The following is a 21,863-nucleotide window of genomic DNA, read 5'->3' on the forward strand; positions in this document are numbered from 1 at the left end:
TATTTAATTAGTGGTTTTGTCATGCTGTTTAAGGTGGCACTTTAAATGGACTGCATTTAAAAAATTGAACTAACTGGCCATTTGTTATTTAGTTAGTTGTTTGGTGGACAGTCTTAAAAACCTAAGATTAAACATAAATGAATGAATGTTATTTACACTACCGTTCAAAAGTTTGGGGTCACCCAGACAATTTTGTGTTTTCCATGAAAAGTCACACTTTTATTTACCACCATAAGTTGTAAAATGAATCGAAAATATAGTCGAGACGTTTTTCTGGCCATTCTGAGCATTTAATCGACCCCACAAATGTGATGCTCCAGAAACTCCATCTGCTCAAAGGAAGGTCAGTTTTATAGCTTCTCTAAAGAGCTCAACTGTTTTCAGCTGTGCTAACATGATTGTACAAGGGTTTTCTAATCATCCATTAGCCTTCTGAGGCAATGAGCAAACACATTGTACCATTAGAACACTGGAGTGAGAGTTGCTGGAAATGGGCCTCTATACACCTATGGAGATATTGCACCAAAAACCAGACATTTGCAGCTAGAATAGTCATTTACCACATTAGCAATGTATAGAGTGGATTTCTGATTAGTTTAAAGTGATCTTCATTGAAAAGAACAGTGCTTTTCTTTCAAAAATAAGGACATTTCAAAGTGACCCCAAACTTTTGAACGGTAGTCTAACGCTACGTTCACACTGCAAGGCTTAATGCTCAATTCCGATTTTTTTTGTGAAATCTGATTTTTTTGTGAGGTCGTTCACATTAACAAATATATGCGACTTGTATGTGATCCTCAGTATGAACGAAAAGCAACCTAAAAGTGTTCCGCATGCGCATTGCGGGATACGACGACGTCACACGCAGTGAGCATGGCCAGTGTTTACGGAAGTAAAACTGCCCGGTTGCGGTATGACCCATCCAATCTAGCTTGAATAGCTGCATCCCCCCAAATGGAAATCAGCTCCCTAACCTCTGCGTCCTTCCATTGAGAAGATTCAGAACCTTCACAGCTCGAAGCGTCCCTCGCATTGATGTCATGCGCAGGGGCGCAGATACGTTTTTTGAACTGGGGGGGACAAAAAACTGGGGGGGGACAAAGCTGCCAGCAAACCAACCCCAACCCCGATATGCCTGTCAAACTTGTTGCGGGTTACCATAGCAACCAAGCTCGAGCTCGCAACCTGTGCAGTCTGCGCAGCTCAACCAACCGAATATCAGTCTTTGTTTTGTTTTATGTGAGTTGTTGCAACTATGTATATACTGCTGTGCACCTCAATAAACCGAATGGTAATTAGTCTTTTGATTTTTCCGTGAGGTTTGCCTTATGCAAAGAAAGACAGCATAGACGTTTTTTCCTCCCTATAAGTGGGGGGGACCGAGCGAGGTGAATTTAAATCTGGGTGGGACGAGTCCCACCCTCTATCTGCGCCCGTGATTATGTGCCATGTTGTTGTAACTTTTTTTTTGAGAGACCCGCCGCCTACTTCAGCGCAGAATAGTGACGTTTGTGGCTTGTTGATGACGTGTAAAGTTGGATGAATGCGACCTGGCGGTTCAGACTGAAGTCGCATATAAAAAGAGCGGATAGGAATCGGAATTAGGACCACATATCCAAACGGCCTGGGTCGGATTTGAAAAAATCGGATCTGTGTCGTTCATATTGTCAATAAAAGATCGGATACAGGTCACATATGGGCGAAAAGATCGGATTTGAGTCACTTCAACCTGCAGTGTGAACGTAGCCTAAGTGTTTATATAATTTATTTGATTTTATTATAAATTGTATGATGAAAGTTCCTGATATTATATATCTACAGCACGTTCTCTTGTTTTAAAAACAAAGACAGAAAAAATGAATGGATTTATAGCGTTTTGAAAAAAAAATACATGTATAATAAACTTTGGATTTATAATCAATAACATTGTTGTTCGATTTGTCAATCATTGTTGAAAATGTTCAGACTGAACCAACTATCTGTTCTAACAGGATAAATGAAATATCTGCAAAATTTACGGGTCTGGGTAAATAAATATTTTTCTGAAAACAATCAAAACGGATTGATAGCATTTTGGAAAAAAGCTCTACAAATACAAAATCATAAAATCAGTCATCGATGAATTCTTGTGGAATAAGAGGAATAAAACACATCAGGATGCGCTGTTATTGGAAAATAAATCAACGAACAGAAATTCCACTTTGCGCTGGGTCGATAGCCTGGCAAGCCAGACTAAGGTGGTGTTTACATTAGACCGTATCCGTCTCGTTTTCGTCGCGGATGCACTGTCCGTTCACATTAAAACGCCGGGAAACGACTCCACAGGCGGAACAACTTGAATCCGCCGGGGCCCACGTATTCAACCCGGTTCGTATCTGATCTGGTGCTGTGTAAACATTGAGGTACGAGGAAACGCAGTGCTGAGCTCTAGCTGACGTCGTCATTGGACAACGTCACTGTGACATCCACCTTCCTGATTCGCTGGCGTTGGTCATGCCACGTTGGTCATGTGACGCGACTGCTGAAAAACGGCGCGGACTTCACTTCCTGCTATTGTTTCCGCCTTGTATCACCTTTTTGTTTTTCATTAAAGAGTATAAAAGTATGAATATAATGCTTTGCTTTGTCATTCTTAATGTTGTTCATGGTAAGATGCAAATACTGCCCATTGTGTAGTTATGATTGTCTTTAGGCTTGCCATCCTTCCACTTGCAAGTGGTGAGTGACTTGCGCATGCTGCCCGATATGCGCTGGGATCACACACACAGCGGCTCAGTCCCGAATCACTGCTCGTGCGCTTCACTCGCGCGCTCTGTGAGCTGCGCAGGGCCGGAGTGCGCACCCTCCAGAGGGCACTCGCTGTTCAGGGCGGAGTGATTTGGAGCGCAGCCGCTGAGGAGGAAGCGCTGAGCCGTACTGACACATTTCAACTGACGTGCCGTCTAAGGCTACATCCACACGACAACGGCAACGAGATGTTATTTAAAAATATATCGCGTCCAAATGGGCAACGATCAGTAAAATATCAGGTCCATATGGCAACGCAACGCTTGCTGAAAACGATGCAATACACATGCCACACCTCTAGGGGCGCTGTAAGACGGTCCCATCGGAGACACCAAAACAATAGAAGAAGTAAGGACGCATGCGCATAAACTATTATGCGCGAGACTTCATATTAGCCACAAAGTCAGGAAAATCTGTTCGTAAAATTACATTATAATGACCAAATACAATGAAAAGTATTTTTCCAGTCTCACCTGTGAAAGGTAATCCCATGTGATCTCGTTTGGACGGCAAACCTGTTGGTACAGTTAAACGCAGCTAATCTTTATTCTCCGCTTTGACCTATCCAATATGGCGGCGAGGATGACGTATGATTCTACGCGGAAGGCGGCGTCTTTAATGGTCCGGAATAAATTGAATGCTACACGTTGATGGATTAATTTGTTGTTTCTCACCTGTGAAAGGTAATCCCATGTGATCTCGTTTGGACGGTAAACCTGTTGGTACAGTTAAACGCAGCACATGAATCTTTATTCTCCGCTTTGACCTATCCAATATGGCGGCGAGGATGACGTATGATTCTACGCGGAAGGCGGCGTCTTTAATGTTCCGGAATAAATTGAATGCTACACGTTGATGGATTAATTTGCTCTTCTACGCCCTTTTTGAGGAATGTATTGTAGGACTTAAACCAACATCTGAAGAGGTGAAATCGCTCCTTTTTTTTTCCCTATTTTTGCTGGCGGGATTGACTCTGCCCTAAGGGCAGAGTCTCTCTCTCTCTCTCTCACTTTGCACCATTATACAATAAATATTCACAGTGAAAATATTTTGTAAGCGCGTTTCATGAACCAAGTTATAGGATTTGTTGACAACTCGCATCGAGTTCGTTACACTTCTACCCGGCGTGAAGCACTCACAGTCATGTGGTTGTGACGTCATCGTAAACAAATCCGTTCTACTCATCCAGACAACTTTGCAACGGCAACGTTGCCAGATCTTTCCACTCTGGAACCCGTTCCCAAAAAGATTGCGTTTTGGGCACCCAAAACGCCGGTGCCGTGTGGACGCCAGGCCTAAACGATAAGCAATTGTATCGGAGTCACCTGAATCCGTTGCCATGTGGACAGGGCCTAATTAGTCATGTGATTAGCGTATCCGTGTATTGGCGTTGCTGTGTGCAAGCGAATCGTGTATTGGCGTTGCTGTGTGCACGCGAATCGTTTTAAAAACGTTAATCTGATGATCCGCTGATACGGTCTAATGTAAACACCAACTAAATGTGAATATTTAGTCTGGCCTCGATCCGTAGACATTTCCGACGGGGGTAGGAGGAACAACCCGCCGTCTTTCAAACTGTCTCTGTGCGTATAGGCCAACGCTCTGACCAATCAGCGCAACAGTGACTGTGACGTAGTCAGAGCGACAGAAAGCAGTGGGGGAGGCCTTGAAATAAATAATTTTTCAAAATGCGTATTAATTAATAAACAGGTTCTAGATATTAAGAAGTTTGGAGATAATGACCACAAGTTTGGAGTCTGTACCACATACACTCATTTTTTTTTCCAAGTGTTTTTCAAGGGTTTGCTTAAACTGTTTGAGAGTTTTTATTTAGTGGTGTTTGGTGAAATAATTTCCCTTAAATTTAAAATAACGGGAAAATAAGAAACAATCAAAAAGTAATGTTTCAAAGCTGTTTATTAATTCTTCGTACTGCACAAACTAGCCCCATCCTTTTGGCTACGAGCGGAGCCAGCTGGTAGATCAGACTTTTGCCATAGCCGGTCGGCAAAACAGCGAAAACGTCCTTCTTGAAAAGGAATGAGCGGAGAGCCTCTTCCTGCTCATGTTTCAACGAAAACTCCAAGTCTAATTCTTCTAAAACTGATTCCAAAGCGGAGTCAAACGCGCGCTGTTCACTAGCCGTAGCCATCTTTCCTGTTGTGCTTTCTCCAGCGTCGCGCAGCTTTGTCGCCACTCCTGCAAAAGCCCGCCCAAAGAATCCAAACAAAAACCTTGCGTTGTGATTGGCGGGCACGATTTGATGCCCGGGGTGTTTTTGTTTATATGGTGCGAGGCTAGACCCACTCGCTAGGCAAAAATATTTTTGGCCGCTAGGCGGGTGGGTCTAGTTTACTAGGCTACTGGGTCGCACCACAGCACCCTGCTGGTGATTATTTTCCCGGAACAGCCTTCTCTTTTCATGTTTGATTCCTCATGTCAGAAAATTTGAGTCTTATTTAGGAGCAAAGTTGTAAACAGGTCACGCAGCTCCATGACACATAACTAGATTATTCTTCAGGAATGTTTAAACGCACTTACGTTAGCATTTCCATCTGTTTAATGTCAGATATTTTGTGAGAGAGAAAAATAAAAATAGAATAAATGTCAGTGTTTGGTGTTTTTTTTGGGGTCAGGGTCAAAAGTTGGAGCTTTTGAATATTCTCTGAACATTAACAATAAAAACGTATGCATGAATAAGAGCTTCATGATTTCCTTCTCCTTACTGTACTTAACTGTATTTCTCTAATTGATTAACGCGGACGTGAGGTGTGTACCGTGTTCTTGGAGGGCTCCCAGGGCTCCACCTTGCTGACGTCCTGCATGTCCTGGAGCTGCCGGAGCTGGGACAGGGTGTGATGACGTAGGGCCTCGTGCAGCGGTGTGTCCCCGTCCTTGTCCTGCACGTCCAGCTTGGCCTCGGCTCGCACCAGCAGCTGCACAGACAAAAGCACCTCACGGTAACTCGGCTGGGAGAGCAAGCGCTGCATTCTGGTTCAACAACACGCTGACAGAAAAATACTCGGTTCTGATTGGCTGGCTATGCAGTGCACCAGTTACGCAAATCTAAAAAACACGGATGTTGCCTGATGGTTCTGCTTTTACGGCGTAACCGTGGACTGTCCCGAGCAAAAATGAATTCAAGTTAAATTCAAACGAGTGCTCCGAGAGCACAATATCCCCCACCGGGAATTACGCCATAACTCTGGTAAAATGCGACTGAATTGAACGAAATTGCAATATGTGTATTATTGACAAAGAATCCTGTCAAATTTCATGAAATTCCTCCAAAAATTGTAAGAGGAGTTGATTTCAGAAGGTGAGCACCCTTCCTGGGATGGACGGACGGACAGACGTCGCCACGACATAATCCCTCTTCGGGCCTTTCAGCCAGCGGGGGATAAAAATTGTGAGGGAAGTTGATTTCAGAAAGCAAGCACACCTTGATGAAATTACCAAAGTACAAGTTTGTTAATAATCAAGGGCATAACTCGGGTAAAATTCGCCCAAATTAAACGAAATTTCAATCTGCGTATAACTGTCATATAACAAAGAATCCTTTTGCCAAGTTTGGTGAAATTCCTCCACAAATTGTGAGAGGAGTTGATTTCAGAAGAACGTACACCCTCATGAAACTGTCAAAGTACAAGTTATTTAATCAAGAGTCAAAAAATTTTACAAACAAAATTAAATCGCGGTATGCGTATTACTGTCATATAACAAGGCGTTTTGCCAAGCTTCGAGAAATTCGTCTAAAAATTGTGAGAGGAGTTGACGTCAGAAGGTGAGCACGCTTTCATGAAATTGTCAAAGTATAATTTTGTTAATCAAGGGCTGTAACTCTGGCAAAATGCGACCCGATTGAACGAAATTGCAATATGTGTATTACTGACATATAACAAAGAATCCTGCCAAGTTTCGTGAAATTCCTCCAAAAATTGTAAGAGGAGTTGATTTCAGAAGGTGAGCGCCCTTCCTGGGACGGACGGACAGACGTCGCCACGACATAATCCCCCTTCGGGTCTTTCAGCCAGCGGGGGATAAAAATTGTGAGGGAAGTTGATTTCAGAAAGCAAGCACACCTTGATGAAATTACCAAAGTACAAGTTTGTTAATAATCAAGCGCATAACTCGGGTAAAATTCGCCCAAATTAAGTGAAATTTCAATCTGCATATAACTGTCGGGCGGCACGGTGGTGTAGTGGTTAGCGCTGTCGCCTCACAGCAAGAAGGTCCGGGTTCGAGCCCCGGGGCCGGCGAGGGCCTTTCTGTGCGGAGTTTGCATGTTCTCCCCGTGTCCGCGTGGGTTTCCTCCGGGTGCTCCGGTTTCCCCCACAGTCCAAAGACATGCAGGTTAGGTTAACTGGTGACTCTAAATTGAGCGTAGGTGTGAATGTGAGTGTGAATGGTTGTCTGTGTCTATGTGTCAGCCCTGTGATGACCTGGCGACTTGTCCAGGGTGTACCCCGCCTTTCGCCCGTAGTCAGCTGGGATAGGCTCCAGCTTGCCTGCGACCCTGTAGAAGGATAAAGCGGCTAGAGATAATGAGATGAGATATAACTGTCATATAACAAAGAATCCTTTTGCCAAGTTTGGTGAAATTCCTCCACAAATTGTGAGAGGAGTTGATTTCAGAAGAACGTACACCCTCATGAAACTGTCAAAGTACAAGTTATTTAATCAAGAGTCAAAACATTTTACAAACGAAATTAAATCGCGGTATGCGTATTACTGTCATATAACAAGGCGTTTTGCCAAGCTTCGAGAAATTCGTCTAAAAATTGTGAGAGGAGTTGACGTCAGAAGGTGAGCACGCTTTCATGAAATTGTCAAAGTATAATTTTGTTAATCAAGGGCTGTAACTCTGGCAAAATGCGACCCGATTGAAAGAAATTGCTATATGCGTATTACTGACATATAACAAAGAATCCTGCCAAGTTTCATGAAATTCCTCCAAAAATTGTAAGAGGAGTTGATTTCAGAAGGTGAGCACCCTTCCCGGGACGGACGGACGAACGGACGGACATCACCACGACACAATCCCCCTTTGGGTCTTTCAGCCAGCGGGGGATTAAAATAAAAATAAAATAATAATAATAATTTGTTCTATTTGTTTAAACAGCAGCAAAAAACAAAAAGAAAGACGCTAGTTTAAAAACATAAAATGGTGTGTTATCTTGTGGTATAAGAGGAATAAAACCTGTTATTGGATAATAATCAACGCTGGAGTCGTAACAACAACTCGGCATCATGAGAACACACTGTAGTTGATCATTTTCCTAGAACAGCACACCGTGAGGTGTTGTGTCCATCTAGAACATTAGTATGGAACTAAAAATGTTCTAGATTAACTCTAAATTGTCCAAATGTCCTCGAACCTGTAAGTGATTATAATTTTTACACTATTTCTTAAAGTTTAAATTGTCAATACAAACTGATACAAGTTTTAATATTTCTCTACATTATTTTATTTTATTCATTACATATTTGCTATTAATTTATATTATGCACAGCTTTCATGTAAATAAGTGTCAGCTTTTGAAACCCCGTCCCTAATAAAGTTTATTATTATTATTATTTTACTCTTTATATACACGAGGCGCATTATTGAGTGCTCGGTCTTGTATATGAAACTGAAATTGATTTCCATTTGAAATTTCCATCGTGTTTAAAGGTCAAACCATTTAAACATGCAAATATAAAACACGACCAGTACGGCTATGTCGTTCTTTGGTATTATTAAAGGAAATGAATCGTAAAATACGAATTTAGTTGTAATTAAGCGCTTTGACGTTTAACTCAAAGTAGCACTAAGTTGAGGTCGTAATTGTGAAAGGATACTGATTTCAGTATTTTCACATTAAAAGTGGCGAAGTTAGGGCATCGGTCTAAATGCGTGTACGCCGCCGTATTCATCTGCACCGCGATGAGGATATTGTGAAAAGTCAAAATGAGGCTGCGGGATTGATGACGTAGAAGTTGCTGAAGCCGGATCCAGGCGAGACGCCACCGTTTGCTTAACGCGTAGTACACTGTAGTGATTTTGCTCAGATTTAGTGCAGTTATTTTCATTGCAGACTTTTTTTTTTTGGCTCTCCACTAGCTCACAGGAAGCAGCTCTGACGTCATGGTGGCTGCGCCAGTTGAACGAAATAGTTCCTTATAAATTAGGCACTTTTCTCAGTTTATTCCACTTTAGACACATAAAAACATTACAGAAACACTGTCCGAGAATCAGATGGAGCAAATTACATTTATTAAGGCTCCAAAGATCCACTTTTACTAAACGATGGAATCCTGTTATGATTTTATTAATACATCGAGGCTTTGGCCCTTCTGCTTACGTTTTACCTACTTAGATTTTCCGTGCACACACCGGACTGTACTCGCACCACCTCTTCCCAGAGCAGAGACTGCACCTGTAGTTTTGTCTAGATGATTACATCGTGGCGCGGTTAGTTCTCTCTTTCATTCCTCCTTTTTCTTTTCTCTTCATGGGTGGATTTGTTGTTTTGTCCGTGTGCATGTATATGCACATGTAAATGTACATATACGTGTTTGTTTATGCGCACGCGTAATTTATTTTCCTCGTGTTGTCCCTTGATTAAAGAAGAACTGAAGGCAAATTTTCTAACATCAAAATTTTATTTATCTTATTTTATTAAATATCGGAATGCATTTCTGATAGCTATTTTGTCGCTGCTACAGCAAGTTATGAGCGTTTGAAATATGCTCTGTAATATATCAGTCCGTATGTCACAGCGACGGCCGTAAACGAGATTCGTTGAGACTTGAGACCTGTGCGAGACATCGTAGGACGGAAGTAAAACGTACAGCGCAAATCAAAGTGACCGACATCTGCCAACGTTGTCAAAAGACGCGCGCGCCGTCTTTCGAATGCTGATGTAATCAAGCCGGAAGTTTTGTTTGCTTTGATAGCAATCAGGGAAGTTTAAAAAAGTAGGCATTAATCGTCATTTAAACTTGTTTTTGTGCAATACTTCGTTTGGAAAACAGTTTTCAAAATGGCGGCGCTGACACCTGGCTGACACTTCACGTTTCGAAGTCTCGCACAAGTCTCGTGAAGATCGCGCGGATAAGCGACGCCTGCCGTGGACCGAACGAACTAAATTCAACACAGCTAAAAACCGAACAGGCCGATAAGTATAATATTTAATTGCAATTAGTTGCCGATACGAGTCACGATATAAGGTTACTAAAACCGAAAACGTAACTGAATAACACATTAATTAAGAAATAAAGCAAGTTTAAAAATGACTTCAGTTCCCCTTTAATACTTGAATATATGTGAAAAGTTTGTATACAGTTGCAAAATGGAAAAGGAAAGTAACTGAATGAATATACAGTGGTGCTTGAAAGTTTGTGAACCCCTTAGAATTTTCTATATTTCTGCATAAATATGATCTAAACAAAAATATTATACTTGGCCATTTATTTATTGAGGAAAATGATCCAATATTACATATCGGTGAGTGGCAAAAGTATGTGAACCTCTAGGATTAGCAGTTAATTTGAAGGTGAAATTAGTGTCAGGTGTTTTCAATCAATGGGATGACAATCAGTTGTGAGTGGGCACCCTGTTTTATTTAAAGAACAGGGATCTATCAAAGTCTGATCTTCACAACACATGTTTGTGGAAGTGCATCATGGCACGAACAAAGGAGATTTCTGAGGACCTCAGAAAAAGCGTTGTTGATGCTCATCAGGCTGGAAAAGGTTACAAAACCATCTCTAAAGAGTTTGGACTCCACCAATCCACAGTCAGACAGATTGTGTACAAATGGAGGAAATTCAAGACCATTGTTACCCTCTCCAGGAGTGGTCGACCAACAAAGATCACTCCAAGAGCAAGGCGTGTAATAGTCGGCGAGGTCACAAAGGACCCCAGGGTAACTTCTAAACAACTGAAGGCCTCTCTCACATTGGCTAATGTTAATGTTCATGAGTCCACCATCAGGAGAACACTGAACAACAATGGTGTGCATGGCAGGGCTGCAAGGAGAAAGTCACTGCTCTCCAAAAAGAACATTGCTGCTCGTCTGCAGTTTGCTAAAGATCATGTGGACAAGCCAGAAGGCTATTGGAAAAATGTTTTGTGGATGGATGAGACCAAAATAGAACTTTTTGGTTTAAATGAGAAGCGTTATGTTTGGAGAAAGGAAAACACTGCATTCCAGCATAAGAACCTTATCCCATCTGTGAAACATGGTGGTGGTAGTATCATGGTTTGGGCCTGTTTTGCTGCATCTGAGCCAGGACGGCTTGCGATCATTGATGGAATAATGAATTCTGAATTATACCAGCGAATTCTAAAGGAAAATGTCAGGACATCTGTCCATGAACTGAATCTCAAGAGAAGGTGCGTCATGCAGCAAGACAACGACCCGAAGCACACAAGTCGTTCTACCAAAGAATGGTTAAAGAAGAATAAAGTGAATGTTTTGGAATGGCCAAGTCAAAGTCCTGACCTTAATCCAATGGAAATGTTGTGGAAGGACCTGAAGTGAGCAGTTCATGTGAGGAAACCCACCAACATCCCAGAGTTGAAGCTGTTCTGTACGGAGGAACGGGCTAAAATTCCTCCAAGCCGGTGTGCAGGACTGATCAACAGTTACCGGAAACATTTAGGTGCAGTTATTGCTGCACAAGGGGGTCATACCAGATACTGAAAGCAAAGGTTCACATACTTTTGCCACTCACAGATATGTAATATTGGATCATTTTCCTCAATAAATAAATGACCAAGTATAATATTTTTGTCTCATTTGTTTAACTGGGTTCTCTTTATCTACTTTTAGGACTTGTGTGAAAATCTGATGATGTTTTCAGTCATATTTATGCAGAAATATCGAAAATTCTAAAGGGTTCACAAACTTTCAAGCACCACTGTATATATACACACACACACACACACACACACACACACACACACGTGTGTGTGTGTGTGTGTGTGTGTGTGTGTGTGTGGTTATATGGCTGTTGATGCACACACAGTCTGAGAATTGATACGGTGACTAGAATTCGGTTAGTTTTCAGCAATCATTTCCTTTAAATGTAGTATTGTCATTTGTGCAATTCTGCTACACATCCACAAGATGGCGCTCGAACAACCTTTGAATTTTCCATTCAGACCACACACTGGTTTCTCTCCTCGCAGCGCGCTGGAGTCCTTGGGGCTGAATTAATTCAATCACAGAGGCCAATTCTGCTGCAGGAGGCCGTGCGTGGTCGAGCCAGTTTGTCTCATTATGAGGAGGAGGAGGAGGAGAGGAGGAGAGCAGGAGAGGGGAATGAGAGGTGTTTGACTGAGATCAGGAAATGACGGCCCTGATTATGATTAAGGAGAACAAGGAAGACCAGCAGTCACCAGTCACTCACCCGGACGATCTGCGTGTGCTGCCGCTCCACAGCCAAGTGCAACGCCGTCTGCTGGTTGACGTTCTGGATGTCCAGACTGGCACTTCCCTGCGAGGGAGAATGAAAGAGATAAAGTGCTTCAATCACCTCTGGCTGAGAGCGTTCTGTCTGGACGTCGGCGCTCCTGCGGTACAAACTACATTCAATCAAATGCCATTAGGGAGACGTGCAATGAACCGAACCTCCCAATCAGAGTAAAAGATCTGGAATACTTTAACACACATATCCAGAGAAGAGACTGCATCCTAGACATTTCTTTTGTTTCATCTTCCCACCCATCATATAATAAACCTACCCCTGGCACGCTTTCTTGGCGCATCTGTACATTAGCACGTGCCGCATTCTGCTCCCGCGGGCTGGAGCGCACGTTTCTCAACACTGGGACGTAATTTGTATTCAGATATTCCCTGAACGAACCCCCTCAGCAGGACGGACTCTCTGCACTGCTGCAGTGCAGCTCCTACTGCGGCTCGCTGTGTGACTCGAGCCTCCTCCACTGACGTGAACCCTCTCTCCTTCTCTCGCCCTGTGCCCTTCTACTACCAGCTAATGGAATAAAGAAGAAGAAGAAGAAGAAGTGCAAGCACTGCAGCTGGAGCGAGCTGGCGCTACGGTGGGCCGCCGGGAAAGTTAAACACAGATGCGGCATCTGAGCTCCAGTTTGGGTTACGACGCCGAAGGACGAGATCCGAAACGGCCCAGAATAGCGGGGTATACTCATTAATCTGAGAACGCAAAACGATCCGTACCATCATAGAGCTTGTGGCCGTTTCTCCGGTTTCCCGACGTGCAACGAGACCAACGAAAGTAGAAATCGCTGCCTCTCTGGAGGCAACCGAATGAGTACAATGATGTTGGTTCACATCAAACATGGGTTGTTGTTTATTTTTGGCACGCCAAGACTATCATATTCCACGTGGTGCTCTACCCAATACAGTGAACAAAAATCAGGACTCGATCAGAAACATGAAATTGTGCGACAGAATCATGGCGACCCGACTACTGAAGCTCACGGTGCTGTAACGTTCAACACAAAAGCTTCGGGGTTTTTTTTTTTTTTAAATTGTGGTTGTGGGCGGCACGGTGGTGTAGTGGTTAGCGCTGTCGCCTCACAGCAAGAAGGTCTGGGCTCGAGCCCCGTGGCCGGTGAGGGCCTTTCTGTGCGGAGTTTGCATGTTCTCCCCGTGTCCGCGTGGGTTTCCTCCGGGTGCTCCGGTTTCCCCCACAGTCCAAAGACATGCAGGTTAGGTTAACTGGTGACTCTAAATTGAGCGTAGGTGTGAATGTGAGTGTGAATGGTTGTCTGTGTCTATGTGTCAGCCCTGTGATGACCTGGCGACTTGTCCAGGGTGTACCCCGCCTTTCGCCCGTAGTCAGCTGGGATAGGCTCCAGCTCGCCTGCGACCCTGTAGAACAGGATAAAGCGGCTACAGATAATGAGATGAGATGAAATTGTGGTTGTCTGGTTTGAACGGCGACTCGCGTGAGCTGTGATGATCTAGCAAACAGCGTGAAGGTGACGAGACTCGAGAGCCTTTCTCCGAGCCCTCCAACTATAATTACTGCAAGTGGATCAATTATCAGCCTCAATTAATGCTGAGCGTTTTATCGTAGCTCTAAGTACAGGTGCTTTCACGCTTCCAAATGGACTGGATAATCTTACAGGATTACCGACACCCCAGGAGGGGACTGACGCTTACAGCAGGGCGCGATGAGACGAGTGTGAGAGTGTGTGAGAGCGTGAGTGTGTGTACCTGGTGTACTAGAAGCTCTGCCACCTCGACGTGATTGTTAAGTGCAGCAAGGTGAAGGGCGGTGTAGCCATCGTCCTTCTTCTCATCCACTATCCAGGGCCGTGGCAGTTTGGATAACAGCACACGCATGGCACTGAGAGAGAGAGAGAGAGAGAGAGAGAGAGAGAAGAAAAGAAAGGGAACAGAAGAAACCGAAAGAAGGAAGAAAGTGAGAAAATAAAGAGAAGGAAAAATGAAGCAAGAGTGCGAGAGAGACAGCAAAGAAAAAAGAAGGAGACAGAGGGAAGGAGAGAGAAAATGAAATAGAAAGCAAGAAAGAAAAAGAGAAGGAAACAAGAGAGAAAGAATGAATGAAAGATGGAGTGAGGGAGAAACAAAAAAGAGAAAGATAAAAAGAGAAAATGAAAAAAGAAAAAGAGAAGGCAAAAGAGAGAAAATTAAAAGGAGAAGGAGAAAGGAAGGAGAAAAAGAAAGAATGAATGAACAAAAGATGAAGTGAGTGAGAGAGGGAGAGAGAAAGATAAAAAGACAGAACAAGCGAGACCGACAGAGAGAAAATGAAAGAAAAAAAGAACAAGAAAGGAAGAAGAGAAAAAATAAGGAAAAAGGCAAGACAGCAATGAGAGAAGGGGAAAAGAGGGAGGAAGAACAAAAAGAAAGAAAGATAGATAAAATGACAGGAAAAAAGAACAAGAAAGGAAGAAGGGAAGAAAAGAGAAATGAAAGGAGGAAGAACAAAAAGAAAAGGTGAGAGAGGGAAAGAAAAATGGAGAGACAGACAGAAAATGAAAAACAAGAAATGAAGGAAAAAGAAAGCAAGAAAGAAAAGAGAACGCAACAAAAGAGAAAATTAAAAGGAGAAACAGAAAGGAAGAACAAACGAAAGAGGAAGCGAGTGCAAGAGAGGGAGAGAGAACAAAAAAAGAAAGATAGAAGACAGAATGAGAGTGAAAGAAAAAGAACAAGAAAGGAAGAAGGGAAAGGAAGGAAAGAAAGTGAAGGAAAGAAAAGACAGACAGAAATGAGAGAAGGAGAAAGGAAGGAGGAAGAACAAAAAGAAAAGGAGAGAAAGAAAAATGGAGTACAAGAGAGAGAAAATGAACAAGAAGGAAGGAAAAGAAAGTGAGAAGGCAAAGAGAGAAAAGAAAAAGCATTGAGAAAGAAAGAATAGACAGGGGAGAGAGAGAAATGGAGAGAGAGAGAGAAGGGGGTTATTCTTCAAGTTCTTATAGAAGAGGAAGTAAATTCTGGAAATCTGAAACAACAGGATTTAAGAGATACTGAATGTAAAGCACAGTAACTGCTGATAATCAGCGAACCTCTCCGGCCCACAACTGACGTTTCAGACAGACGTCCAGACGACGAGGACTCGACTGATTTTATGGCGAATACGAGCTGCGTTTAAAGGAGAGCCTGAAGTGTGAAGGTTATGTAGAGGGCACGGAGTGTTGGGAAGCACTGCAGGGCCCGATGTGAGCCTGGGATCAGCTTTCTCATCCTCTCCGCTACGACCGACACGCTAGGACCGACTCCAGATCAGCGGGAGACAGAACCTGTGCCCACGCCGGAGCCGTGCTTGGGGGGGAATAAGGAAGCTGATTGGGAATCTGTGCAGCACCTGCAAACCTCTAAACGAGGAAAGCTCGAGATGAGAAATCGTTTACAGCTGGGAAAAGAGTAGGTATGGAAGCAAAAGGCAGGCCAAGACAAGAGCAGGAAGAGGGAGGAAGGAAGGAAGGAAGGAAGAAAGGAAGAAAGAGAGGGAGGAAGAGAGGGAGGAAGAGAGGGAGGAAGAGAGGGAGGAAGGAAGGGAGGAAGGAAGAAAGAGAGGGAGGAAGGAAGGGAGGAAGGAAGAAAGAGAGGGAGGAAGGAAGGGAGGAAGGAAGAAAGAGAGGGAGAAAGAAAGAGGGTGGAAGGAAGGGAGGAAGGAAGAAAGAGAGGGAGGAAGGAAGGAAGGAAGGAAGGAAGGAAGGAAGGAAGAGAGGGAGGAAGAGAGGGAGGAAGGAAGGGAGGGAGGGAGGAAGGAAGGAAGGAAGGAAGGAAGGAAGGAAGGAAGGAAGGAAGAGAGGGAGAAAGGAAGGAAGAGAGAGGAAGGAAGGGAGAGAGGAAGGAAGGGAGGAAGGAAGGAAGGAAGGAAGGAAGGAAGGAAGGGAGGGAGGAAGGAAGGAAGGGAGGGAGGGAGGAAGGAAGGAAGGAAGAGAGGGAGGAAGGAAGAAAGAGGGAGGAAGGGAGGAAGAAAGGAAGAGAGGGAGGAAGGAAGGGAGGAAGAAAGAAAGAAAGAAAGAAAGAAAGAAAGAAAGAATCTGCGAGACCAGAAAACGGGTGAGATGAGATCTGAGAAAGATTAGCGCAGCTATTGTGAGTGTGAAGGGAGGATACGAGCAGAGAAATGAGCAGATAAAAGACGTGTTGCCTGGAAAGTATAACATTTTTCCAGCCTATAGGGAAAGTCAGCAAGCTGTGCAGGCTTTACGGCTGACGGTTCTCACCGGATCGCACGTCTCCAATCAATGTTTAAGCCGGATAAAGACTTCCAGGAAAGCATGCGCCGGGGGGGGGGGGGGGGGGGGGGATAAAAGACCAAAAATCATCTATCTAGCTTCTAGAATAAATTGATAAAAATGCCTGTACTGAGACACTGAGACAAGCACTGGACTCCGGCGGCCTCTGGGGCTACACGATGGATTCCATTAAAACCAATCTTTCTCCCCCCCCTCCCCCCTCTCTCGAGGTGTCAGCAGCAGTGTAGGGCTGCAGAGCGAAGCAGCTGCACTGCAGTGTACATGCTGCACACAAAATCCATACAATCACCAGCCTCGCACAGAAACCCAGGGCTTTTTTATTGTTACTTTAATTTTTTTCATCTGGGTTTGGTTTCAGCATTTGTACCTGGAGTCTGATGCATTTTTAATCAGTGCAACAACAAAAAAAGGTCAATCAAACGTACAACTATAATCCTTCCAAAGGTTGGAGTGTCAACATCCGAGTCCACCCCTTACTCCGTTTGCAAATGGACCTCTGTTAGGTTTATTTTGTTCAGATACTGGGTTGTGAACCTTGCTGTACTCGAGGCTCCCTGCTCTGGCACATCTCATAGAATGGTCGAGGCAGGCAAAGGTGAAGGAACTACTTGGTAATGCCTCAGTGGTAAGAAAGTTCTGGTCAGTTGGGTGCACACCTGCCAACCTTACATGCAAAACTGGGTATAAATCTAGGTTTGACCCCAACCCTTGGTAGTTATTCCAATGGCTAAAGAAACCCCATTAGGGTCACGTTTTCTAGCGATGTTCTAGCGAAGTTTTAAGCCTTGGTGTGCATGAGGTTCCCTGCTTTGCTGAGATCACATAGAAGGGGGAAGATAGGCAATGGGGAAGGAACTTCTTGGCAATGCCAGCCCCCAGTCTTGGTCATGCAGTGAGCGTATACCCTGTACAACCGCCAACCTCACACACAAACCCATATTTAAATGTAGCTTTGGTTTTGCACTTGCAACCAGACGTAACATTTTTAAAGGAACAGTCCACCGTACTTCCATAATGAAATATGCTCTTATCTGAATTGAGACGAGCTGCTCCGTACCTGTCCGAGCTTTGCGCGACCTCCCAGTCAGTCAGACGCAGTCAGACGCGCTGTCACTCCTGTTAGCAATGTAGCTAGGCTCAGCATGGCCAATGGTATTTTTTGGGGCTGTAGTTAGATGCGACCAAACTCTTCCACGTTTTTCCTGTTTACATAGGTTTATATGACCAGTGATATGAAACAAGTTCAGTTACACAAATTGAAACGTGGTGATTTTCTATGCTATGGAAAGTGCGCACTATAATGACGGGCGTACTAACACCTTCTGCGCGCTTCGGCAGCACATTGATACGGAGCTCAGATATCAATGCGCTGCCGAAGCGCGCAGAAGGTGTTAGTACGCCCGTCATTATAGTGCGCACTTTCCATAGCATAGAAAATCACCACGTTTCAATTTGTGTAACTGAACTTGTTTCATATCACTGGTCATATAAACCTATGTAAACAGGAAAAACGTGGAAGAGTTTGGTCGCATCTAACTCCAGCCCCAAAAAATACCGTTGGCCATGCTTAGCCTAGCTACATTGCTAACAGGAGTGACAGCGCGTCTGACTGACTGGGAGGTCGTGCAAAGCTCGGACAGGTACGGAGCAGCTCGTCTCAATTCAGATAAGAGCATATTTCATTATGGAAGTACGGTGGACTGTTCCTTTAAGTACTTGGGCACATACATTAACTGCAAGCTGAACTTCACAGAAAATGTTGATGTTATACGCAAAAAGGCCAATCAAAGGTTGTATTTAATTAGAAAGCTGAAAGGCTTTGGAGTAAGTCCTAACATCTTGGAGAGGACATACAGTATGTAAGCCTAATAGAGAGCGTCCTTACCTATAACATCTCTGTATGGTATGGCCACCTCACCCTATCCAACAAGAACAGGCTGTCCAGAGTTGTGAAAATGGCAGGAAAAAAACCACTGGACAACCTCAAAAACCACTGGACAATCTATATAGGACTGCAGTTGATAAGAAAACTTTGAACATTTTGGACGATGATACCCACCCTCTTCACTCTGAGTTCAAACTGCTCCCCTCAGGGAGGCGCTACAGGGTACACATCGCAAGGAAAAACGTATACAAACACTCATTTATACCAAATGCAATTTCCATGGTCAACAAGCGATGGAAAAAATTAGACCGGTGTAGGCTGGAACTGGTGTTGACCTTGTATATGATGTGTATACTGGGAGGGGCGACTGGGGTGGGGGTGGGTAGAATGATCTATGTATGTATTTATGTTTTTGTGCAATGGTATGAATGTTTACGTTTATACGTGTTCTTATAGTGAGACCAGAGACAAATTTCATGTTGGCATGACAAAAGTTTATTCTATTCTAAAGATTCGCCTACCAAAGGTCAGAGTGTCAACATCAGACCAAACACCAAGAATTACCGTATTTTTCGGACTACAAGTCGCACTTTTTTCATGGTTCGGCTGGCCATGCGACTTATACTCCAGTGCAACGTATATACGTTTGTTTGTTTTTTCCACCGCGGAATAACTGGAGCTGATGCCGAGTCTGACGACAGCCACGCAGAAGAGGAAACGGCGCTTCGTCTGCCGCTGGAGTTGGCAGAGTTGTTCAGAAGCGACACCGAGGATGAGGAATTCAATGGATTTGCTGATTTGGAGTGAAATCGTCAGCTTGATAAACTTGATTGACCTGTGTTTTATTATTAATGATAGGCCTAGAGTTATTTAAATAAGTTATGTAATGATTTTCGGCCTATAGTCTATTGAATAACTTGATGTTACGTTACATGTTCAGGCAGTTTTTCTCTGGGCTATTATAAATGATTTTGTTTTGCATTTTTAAAAATAACTCTCCTTCCAAGATGAACTTTATTCTTCGTCTCTGATGTTATGGTGTTAATGGTCTGAATAACGTTTAATGTTTTTTATCTGATATGACGTTAACTGGCAGGCGCACTTTCTGCCTGTTTTTTTCTCTGAGCGGTTGTTGTTGTTTTTTTTTTCACTAGACGGTTGTTTTTACTACCGTACCTGTCTTTGGAGATATGATATACCTATAGCCTACTTGGCCTCTGATTTGATGAAATAAAATTCGACAAAAATGAAGAATGACACTCCTCGATGATGACTACAGCTTTAATAACAAAGATGAAAGAGCCATGGGGCGATAATAAGTAGCCTGGGCCCGCCCATCCTAAGTGTGACGCAACACGAGGGCCTGTTGCGAGCTTAGTCTGGCCAGGCAAGCTATCTCCAGCTCTTCCAAGCTCCCGAAAAATCGGGAGCCAATCAACTTTGAGCATCTCCAACGGCCCTGGGTAGAGGCGTGTTCAAGGCACTGACGTAGTAGAACTGCGACCGGAAGCCATAGATTGTTTACAGAATCTATGCCGGAAGCGCTTCATTCACGCTTCCGCATCTATTACGCATAGATGCTGGATTGAAAGCATTCAACGGGAAGTTCTCATTGAAAACGGAGCGAAGAGCAGCCCTGGAGGGATTTATTGAAAGGAAGGACGCTTTCGCCTTGCTCCCGACCGGCTTCGGTAAGAGTTTAATCTACCAGTTAGCCCCGTCGCGTCACATACGTCAGAGGAAAGAGTGATGTGATTGGTTTAAGCTTCGTCACAGCCTTTTCTGGCTTCGACCAGTAGCAAACTGAGGCATTTCAGGGAGGCGGGTCAACCACGCGCTCTGGGAAACGGTTGGGCTTAATATCTTGGCCAGACCAATAGCTCGCAGAGCTTTGAAGTCGCGTTAGCCAGACTAAATAATAAGCCCTACCGGTAAAAATGTTCTAAAAGCAAACTGATTAATGCATCAGTAATAGGCTACTAATATTAGTTATAATAATAATAATAATAATAATAATAATATAGGTTATTAGTAATAACGATAGTGATAGTATTAAAGATAGTAGTAGATATTTAAAATAATCAGACTAGGCTACTTACAGGGCAAAGGGCGCGTTATCACTGCTCAGCTGTTCGTTTATAAAATAAACAATGCAGTCGCGCAGTAACCACGCGCCGCTTATCAGATAGAATCACAGATTCTATGGGTAGAATAACCCTTCAAAAAAGTGCGACTTGTAGTCCGGTGCGACGTATACATGTTTTTTTCGTCTTCATAATGCATTTTTTGGCTGATGCGACTTAAACTCCGGAGCGACGTATAGTCCGGAAAATACGGTACTCCCTTGGAAAATGAGAACCCAGTTACGTTCACTTTCAAAGAAATGTGACCCCTCACCGAATCCAGGGACACACGTCGGCCGAAACGAATCCGAGATAATCGCAAAAGAAGCATTTTTTTTTCGAAATTTGTGATTGTTTTTTTCCATCATGTGCAAGTTGAGATCTTGAAGAATGCAATCAGTATTTCAGATAATAGATTGTTTTGTTGGAAAAGCATACATTTTTTGTTGCAAATTATCTCGTTTTTGTCAGGACTGTAGCCTGCTGAGGGGTGTGGGTAAATTACCATATGGGCCATTCACATGATGATTTAAGTCTTTTGTGTTTTTTTTTCCGTGAATCAGCTGTATGATCCGAGCTGAGCGCATGGCTACTTAACTGCATACAGGCGTGTGATTTCACTATGGAATGAGTTACTAAACAGAGCGCAGAGGAGCTGAAACACCGCGAAGCAAACAGACACACGGTATTTACATCGGAGATCACAATTTCTAGCAAAAAAAAAACGCAACCTCGTTTTCCAGATTGAATGGAATACTTGAATGATCGGATGATACACGGACCATTCTAGGATTACATTCCATCAGAGGCATTGGTGTGTGCAAGGCGCCGTTTCTCTTTCTGATGGGGTGAGTTTATTAATCTAAGGCTGTGTGGTTATTTTTGCATGTAACGGAGAGTGTTGTGGTTTGGTTAAGCCTAGGTCACAACCGGACGTACGATTTTTTGGCTGTGCGATTTTTGGCGTTTCCCAAATCGCTGCGGGTTTTTTTTTGTTCACGGAGAAAGACGCGCGTTGGGCATAAGTTTGTCTTGCAACCTGAAAAAAACGTAAGCGCCCGTAGAGTTTGTTTGACATGACAAAGAACCTCTGCGGCCGGTCTGCGGCTCGAAAATCAGCACGTCACACGCGCGCTCTCGTGCGTTTCATGCGCGCTCTCCGTGCGTTTTTTGCATGTAGACCGGCCGTAGGAGCACGTACCGTACAGCCGGTTGTGACCGAGGCTTTACATGAAAGTAGCGTTGTGTTAGTTGTGTCATCATCGTGCTATCTTTCTTTCTTACGGTGTGAGTAATTTTTCAACCACAAAACGTTAAAGTATACTTTAGGACTTCATAATTGTGTTGGGCATAC

The 21,863-nt window shown here is 43.6% G+C and overlaps 1 protein-coding gene across 4 annotated transcripts in view; it reads right to left on the reverse strand.

Annotated features, from left to right (window-relative positions):
• The window catches only part of mib1 (MIB E3 ubiquitin protein ligase 1), a 160,971-nt gene that overhangs the window by 25,275 nt on the left and 113,833 nt on the right, over positions 1-21,863 (reverse strand). For all 4 annotated transcript variants that reach the window (XM_060906418.1, XM_060906417.1, XM_060906416.1 and 1 more), the window contains exons 14-16: positions 13,980-14,112; positions 12,187-12,273; positions 5,565-5,723 (exon numbers count right to left, since the gene is read on the reverse strand). In XM_060906418.1, the coding sequence (XP_060762401.1) occupies positions 5,565-5,723; positions 12,187-12,273; positions 13,980-14,112 (379 nt within the window). The remainder of the gene's footprint in view (positions 1-5,564; positions 5,724-12,186; positions 12,274-13,979; positions 14,113-21,863) is intronic.

Source organism: Neoarius graeffei, chromosome 23 (assembly GCF_027579695.1).
Source record: "Neoarius graeffei isolate fNeoGra1 chromosome 23, fNeoGra1.pri, whole genome shotgun sequence".
In the NCBI taxonomy this organism is placed as follows: Eukaryota; Metazoa; Chordata; class Actinopteri; order Siluriformes; family Ariidae; genus Neoarius; species Neoarius graeffei.